This window comes from Monodelphis domestica, chromosome 4 (assembly GCF_027887165.1).
Source record: "Monodelphis domestica isolate mMonDom1 chromosome 4, mMonDom1.pri, whole genome shotgun sequence".
Lineage (NCBI taxonomy): Eukaryota > Metazoa > Chordata > Mammalia > Didelphimorphia > Didelphidae > Monodelphis > Monodelphis domestica.
This window is the reverse complement of record NC_077230.1, coordinates 417881195-417888760: the sequence shown is the minus strand read 5'-3', so window position 1 is coordinate 417888760 and position 7566 is coordinate 417881195. Positions and strand designations below refer to the sequence as shown.

Here is a 7566-nt window from a genome sequence, read left to right as displayed (position 1 = left end):
TCTGGGGGGCCGCGACCAATCGAAACGCTAGGATTCGCTTTCCTCCGACCATAGCCAATCAACAGCCAGAACGATTACAAAAAAAAGCGCCCGCCGTGGCACCTGAGCACGCCCAATGGGGTGAGCCTTAAGGAGATAGACAGAGTCCCGGAAGACCTAGACGACCCGGAAGAGTATTCATCCTTCGGTTCCTCCGAAAGGTGAGAGCAGGCAGCTTTGGGGGCAGCTGGGCTCCATAACCTTGGGGAGAGACTTCTTGAGTACAGCCTAGCTGCTCTATACAAAGCAAACTGAGTATAGGCTGTACTGCAGTCCTGACTTCCCGAGTCCCTAGGGGAGGGGCGGTAACGGTCAGTTTCACCTTGGGGGCGGGACTTCCTGGGAGCAGCTCCGCGCTTGGCTGGACTGCAGGCCTGACTTCCTGAATTGGGAAAGGGTAAAGGTAACCGGAGAACCCCTGTGTTCCCCCAACCCAAACCATTCTCTCTTCATAGTTTCTGCAGCCGGAACACCAACATCTGCATGGCGTGTCCCAACCTCCTTCGCCGTTTGAAATCTTCTCTGAGCCAGAGTAAGCATTTGTGGGGGAGCAGGGGGATCTTGAAGCTGCTCGTTGGGGGGTGGTGATGTGGGCTAGACTACAGGATCCCGTACCCTCATCTTCCTTTGTTCAAATCTGGCCTCCGACACTTGCTAGTTGCTTTACCCTGTTGGCCTCAGTATTTCTGCCAAGAGAGTCACGAAGAGTCGAACACAACTGAAAAACGACACAATAGCCCTGAATTCTCAATGAACCAATGAGGAACCTACCCACCTACACCTAGGTGGCAGTGTAGCTCTTGTCTCTAAATCTAGTTCTCTTTCCCCAGCATTTGTTCAAAAGTATAGTTTGGGTAGGTACATTTATCTTTAATATGGATTGTAAGAAAGGGACAGAGATAACGCCTGGAAAGGAATAATCCTTTATAGGCATTCTACTATGTGCCAGGCACTGGGCTAAGCCTTTTCTAAGCATTATCTGATTTTATATTTATAATAACCCTACCAGATATGTGCTAGTATCAATTAATTGATAATTAGCACCTACTATGTGCTAGACACTGTGCTAACCAATAGAGATACTAAAAGAGACAAAAGATAGTTCCTGTCCTCAAGGGGCTTACAATCCACAATTATATACAAAGCAAGTTTTATATAAGATAAATAGGGAAAATGTAAAGAGGGGAAAGCACTGGAATTAAGAGTGGGTGGGGAAGGCTTCTTGTAGATTGTAAATGGTGAGGTTTTAGTTGGGATTTAATAGAAGGCAGAGATATCAGTAATCAGTGGAGGAAGGAGACAGCCAGAGAAAATGCATGGAATCATGAAATGTGTCTTGTTCATGAAACAGCCAAGATTCACTTTGGATCTTGATGGGGTAGTAAGATGAGACTGGAAAGATGGGAGGGGGCTAAGTCATGGAGGACTTTGAATGCTAACCAAATCGGTTTGTATTTGATCTTTGAAGTGATAGGTAGTCACTGGAGGTTATCAAGGAGGGGGTGATATGGTTGGACCTGCACTTCAGGAAAATCTCTTTAGTGACTGAATTCAGGAAATATTGGGGTGCAGAGGCAGCCTGACCCTCCAGCAGCTACTTCAGTAGCCCAGGTGCAAAGTAACCTAGGTCTGCACCAGTGTGGAGGCATTGTCAGAGGAGAGAAGGAAGCATTTTCAGAAGATGTTGCAGGGGTAAAGTCTTGACAAATCTTGGCAACAGCTTAGATATTGGGGGAAGGATAGGGTTGAGAGAGTGAGAAGTCCAGGAAGATTACTGGGTTGGGAGCCTGAGGGCTTTGGAGGAGGATATTGTCTTCTAAGTAATAGGGAAGATGAGAAGGGCTTAGGGGGAAAGATACTGAGTTTTGGACATAGTGAGTTTGAGATGTCTACTGGACATCCAGTTGGAGATGTCTGAAAGTCAGTTGAAGATGTGAGATTGCAGACCAGCAGAGATATTGGGTTGGGATAGGTAAGTTTGAGAATCATCAGCAAAGAGACAAATGGTCATTAAATCCATGGGAGCTGATGAGATCACCAAAAGAGATAGTATATAGAGAGAAGAGGGCCCAGGACAGAATCCTGAGGAGCAACTGTGGTCAGATGATGTGATCTGAAGGAGGATCCTGCAAAGGAGACAAAAGGAGCAGTTGGGAAGGTAGGAGAGAGGTGTTCTGAAAACATAGGAGACAAAAGAGTCTCAAGAGGAAAGTGATTGATAACAAAGTCAGAGACTGAAGAGAGGTCTAGGAAAATGAGGATTGAGGAAAAAGGTCATTGGGTTGGGCAATGAAGACATCACTGGTAAATTTGAAGAGAGCCAAGTCAGTGGAGTGGTAAAATCAGAAGCCATATTAAAAAGAGATTGAGAGGAAAGTGAAGGAACTTATTGGCCTCTTCCAGGAGTTTTACTACAAAGGGCAAGAGAGAAATAGGACAGGAATTAAACAGGGATGGAAGGGTCAAGTCAGGGTTTTCAGGATAGGGGAGACAGAGGAGTGTTTATAGGCAGGAGGGAATGAGCCAGGAGAGATTGAAAATGAATGAGTGGGGATGACAAAGGGAGCAGTGTGTCAGAAGAGATGGGAATGAAGTGAGATCATTTGGTGAGAGGTAAGGCCACTTCATTGTGTGAGACAGGTGAAGGAGGAGAGATTGGCAGAAGGTACCTAGTGATAGGAGAGGAAGAGGGGGAGAAAAGGGATCTCTGTGTAAATGACCTCAAATTTTTCTGTAAAAGTTGAGACAAGATTCTGAGCATAGAGGATGAGGGGCAAAGGGTTTCCTGGGAGGTTTGAAGAGCAATGAAAAGGCTTGGAAGAGCCAGTGTGGAGAGTGGGAGAGTTGATTAGGAGGTAGAAGAGAGTTGTCCATTGTGGTAAAGGCCCAGTCTAGATCATGTGACATAAATTTTCTGCTTGAGGAAACTAAGGTTAAGCAGCTTGCTCAGTAACATAACTAGTAAGAACTTGAAGTTGGATCTGAACTCAGATCTTCCTGACTCAGGGCCTAGTGCTTTGTGCCTATGGAATGACCTGTTGCCTATAAGACAGAGTCATGGATGACAAACACCTGAGTTGGACAGTCAATCAGTCTTTAAGTATTTATTAAATTCTTAACTGTGACATTGTGTTGGGCATGGGGATATGAATACAAAAAAGGAAGTAATCCCCACTCTTAGCAATGGTAGGATCTCCTCCAATCTTCCAATGAACAGAGGGGGAAGGGTATCCCCTAAATGAGGTTGGTGTTGAGATGAATGTATTCTTGGTTTAGAGAAAGATTTACAGAAGCTGGAAGCTAGGAAATGAGGAGGAGCCCAGGCTGGCAGAAAGCTGAGGGTGGCAATAGTAACTTTGACCATTGAGGAGAAAAAGTATGTTGGGCCTTGAATGCCCATTTTAGTTACATTTTAGCCAAAGGATTCTGATCCTTTCTAAAGATGACATGGAAGGGGCAAAGAGGTAAGCTGAGGCTGGCTATTTGTCCAAGGGAAGAGGTGAAGAGTGGGTGAGGAGGCTGGACATCGATGCCTGGGACAAAGAGCAATTTTGGCTAGTCAGAGCAAGGTTATTGGATTCCAGATATAGAGCCAGGAGCCTCACAAAGTGACTTATCTCACCCCTTTATTTTACAGAGGAGAAAACTGAAGTTAGGTGACTTGTCTAAGGACACCTCAGTAGTAGGATTTGAACCCCCATCCTTTGACTCAAGATTCTAAGCTGAGCAAGTCTAGCATGTAGTCAGAGGTCTACATTCTGGGTTTGTCCCATCCTTACCTGTCCAACCTTGAGCCTCAATGACTCTGTTTGTAAACAACACATGGGATTATGTTAATTTTTTTTTTTTCAAAGTACCTGGGACATTTAACACTACAGGAACAAAAGTGCCCTGTGTGTTCCCTTAGGAACCTTTTTTCTCTATTTTTTTCTGTTTTGATGTTTTTTCCCCTTCCCCTCCCCTCCATCACTTCCCACTGACCTTTCCCTCTCCCTCCCTAGAGGATGCCCTCCTGAAAAACAAGTCAGTTTAAGCAAAGCAAAACCAAATGATGTATTGGCAATGTAGGAGAACGAGAGATTGGCAAGAACATCTTCGCTCCCAGAGCCCCTGAAGGGGGTCATCCTCTGACCTTCAGAGCTGAGCTCACTCAGTCCTTTTTGTTCTTTCTGTCATCACGATTGCCAGTTCTACTTGTTCTACATTAATTCATACCCACTCTATGAAGTGGGAGTCCACGATTCCCTTATAGGCCTCTCTTTTGTTCTATGTTGGTTTGTTGGATGTCTGGGTTTGTTGATTTGGCTCCTAATAAAAAATGAAATAAGGGGTCCCTTTCCAGCTCGTGGGAGGTTCTGTATCCCAAGGGCAGAAACTTAACAAAGATGAAACCTGGCGGTGCAGAAATATATGTAACAGACTCACCATCTAGGCAGCATATGACCTGAGGACAAGGGACACAATGTGATTTCATATTCTCCCCTTGGGAACAGAATCTGGCAGTTACAACACATTTGAGCCATGGAGGTGGGAGGACTGAAGAAATAGGCACTAGCAGGGTTATTAGGTCCTGAGGGAGAGCAGGGAACTAATAGAGTGGGGACATGTGCTTGGGGCATTTGAGAAGGTCCCTGAGGCCTGGGGAGCTCTGGGGCTCCACTTCAACCTCTCTCCTTCCCCCCACATCAGCTCTCTGTCTGGCGATGGAGGCGCAGCAGCTAGTCAGCCAGCAATGCTGTCCCATGGCCACACTCAACCAGATGCACCGCCGTGGCCGCCCCAAATGGCCTGAAGCGGCCCCCAGCCCCATGAACAGGTGTCCCCAGCTCAAGGCTGTGGTGCTGAAGACGATGATCCGGAAGCCCAAGAAGCCCAACTCTGCCAACCGCAAGTGCTGTCGTGTGCGCCTGAGCACTGGTCGAGAGGCCATCTGCTTCATCCCTGGCGAGGGCCACAACCTCCAGGAGCACCACGTGGTCTTGGTGGAAGGAGGCCGAACCCAGGACCTGCCTGGCATCAAGCTCAAAGTGGTGCGCGGCAAGTACGACTGCAGTCATGTACAGAAGAAGAAGTGATGGGGATGGAATGGGAAAAATGTATATAGACATGGTGGGAGGTGTTGGGGGCACAAATAGGTGAATAAGAACCACCGTAAATGGTCCATTATGTCTGTAGCTTCTTCTAGTTTTCAAAGCGCTCTCAGCCATCTGAGCCTCACAGTTGTCCTGAGATAGGCTAGGCAGTTATTGCTCCCATTTTATAGTTAGAAAACACTGACCCAAAGAAAGAAGGCTGGGTAGGGTTTCTAGTAGGCCCTCCCAGGGCACTGGGACATGCTGCCTCAAAAAAGAGGGAAGTGATAAGCCCAGTTTAGGGAGTCCTGCCCCATCCAGGGAAGCACGAGTCAGTTCAGTGGGATATAGACGGTGGGAGGTGGCAAAGAATGCCAGCAGCCTGGGCTCCCCACAAGCCACAATGTGTGTAGTCTGGGTTTCTGAGGCTGCCCAAGGTCAGAAGAAGAGGGCCTCGGGCTGGAAAAGTTCGGAGTTGACCAAAGAAGAGTTAATGTGCGTCTTGGAATATGAACCAGAGAACATTAGCCTGGCTTCTGCTATGTCTAGGAGGGACAGGCCCTGAAAGGCCACATATTTGGGGCCAGTGGCTATCAAAGTAAGAGCCAGAGCATGAGGGGGACCTGCTGTGACATGACCCCAATGGGTGTGGAAGTAGCCAATGCAAGAGTGGAGGCAGATCCTGTGCCATCCCCCACCTACCATCTGCACTGGCATGTGTGCTTCCCTCCCCATCAGTTGATAGCTGGGGCAGGTCTGGCCCAGTGGATGGTCCACAAGAGTGGGCTGGGAAAGATTTTAATCAACACTGCATCTCATTAAATGTTATCTTTCCCCTTTAACTTCCTTATTATTATTGGCATCATCATCCTTGTAGTCACCTGGAGTCACCACCTTCCCAGCATCTTTGATTCCTCCAGGTACCAAATCTTATTTCCCCAAAACATTTTTGTGATTCTTCCCCCACTCCATCCATGCAGCTACTGCCCTAGTTCAGGCCTTTGCCCCTGATCTGCCTTCCTTCAGATCCTTCTCTAAGTAGCTGCCAAAGTGATCTTCCTAAATCCCCTACTCAATAAACTCCAGTGGCTCCCTATCACCTTTAGGATGCAAGAGAAAATCTCATTTGTCTTAGTATCACTTCTGTGACAGAAGAGTAGTAAGGGCTAGGCAATTAAGGTTAAGTGACTTGCCCAGGAACACACACATAGGAAGTATGAAGTTATATTTGAACCCAGGTCTTCCCATTTCCACACCTGGTTCTACCCATTGTGCTACCTTAGCTGCCCCATGTGACTTTAAAAGCCTTTATGAGGGACTCAGTGGATTGAGAGCCAGGCCTAGTAAGGGAGATCCTAGGTTCAAATCTGGCCTCAGACACTTCCTGACTGTGTGACCCTGGGCAAGTCACTTTACCCCCATTGCCTAACCCTTATCACTCTTCTGCCTGGGAATCAGTACTCAGTATTAATTCTAAGATGGGAGGTGAGGATTATTATTTGTTTTAAATGTAGAAACAGCTAGGTAGCATGGTGGATTGAGGGCCAGGCCTGGAGCCAGGAGGACCTGGGTTCAAATCTGAACTCAGACACTAATAGCTGTGTGAATCTGGATATGTCCCTTAACCCCCATTGGCCAGCCCTTACCACTGTCGTGGAACTGATCAACAGTATTGATTCTAAGACAGAGGGTAAAGTTAAGAGAGAAAAAAAGCCATCTAACTTATTCAAGCATGGATAAGGGATGAAGGAATATGAGAAGAGAACCAGGTGAGAGAGACCTGAGAGTAGAGGGGAAAATGCTGCAGATTTGGAGCCAATTCACTTCCCTGTCAGTTCACGCTTATGGACTTGCTCTGGACCCCAAGGAGATAAAGGACAGTCCTTAACCTCAAGGAGCTTCTAATTGGATGGGGGAGACCACATGCAAACAAATGTATCCAAAGCAAGCTTTATACAAGATAAATAGGCAATAATTTCCAGAGGGAAAGTCCAGGGATGAAGAGAGGCTAGAAAGGCAGAATTTTAGTTGGGACTTAAAGGAAGCCAGGGATGAAGGAGAGTGTTTTAGTCTTTGGGGACAGCCAGAGAGAAGGTCCAGAGCTGAGAAATGACGAGTCTTGTTTGTAGAACAGCCAGGAGGCCAGTGTCACTGGATCAAAAAGTACCTGGAGATGAGTCAGGTGTGAGAAGATGGGGGGGGGGGGGGGGGGGAGATGGTTTATGAAGAGCTTTGAATGCCTAATGGAGTATTTTGTGTTTGAGCCTAGAGGTGGGAGATTGGACACCCTGGAGTTAATGAATAGGGGAATGGCATCACTTTGCAGCAGAATGAAAGATGAACTGGAGTGGGGAAAGAGTTGAGGCAGGCAGATCGTCCCACATGTCTGTCACAGGAGTCCACGTGTGAGGTGACCAGGACGTGCACCAGTGTCAGGACAGAAGGGGATGTAGGG

At 47.1% G+C, this 7566-nt stretch overlaps 1 protein-coding gene across 4 annotated transcripts; it reads left to right on the top strand.

The window, feature by feature from the left end:
* Positions 1 to 70: 70 nt before the first annotated feature.
* MRPS12 (mitochondrial ribosomal protein S12) lies at positions 71 to 5953 on the top strand. Of its 4 annotated transcripts, none has more exons than XM_007491793.3 (3): positions 71 to 200; positions 495 to 571; positions 4729 to 5953. In XM_007491793.3, the coding sequence occupies exons 2-3, from the start codon at positions 523 to 525 to the stop codon at positions 5112 to 5114; spliced, it is 435 nt and encodes a 144-aa protein (XP_007491855.1). In that variant the 5' UTR covers positions 71 to 200; positions 495 to 522; the 3' UTR covers positions 5115 to 5953. The 4 variants fall into 4 exon arrangements, with proteins under 4 accessions (XP_007491855.1, XP_056652119.1, XP_056652117.1 ...); XM_056796139.1 differs by having other exon boundaries at positions 196 to 350; XM_056796141.1 differs by having other exon boundaries at positions 164 to 200; positions 495 to 5953.
* The last annotated feature ends 1613 nt before the right edge of the window (positions 5954 to 7566 follow it).

Bases quoted from the DNA above. Each gene is read 5' to 3' on its own strand.
- MRPS12 (XM_056796141.1), top strand. From the start codon at position 4,644: ATGTGCTTGGGGCATTTGAGAAGGTCCCTGAGGCCTGGGGAGCTCTGG.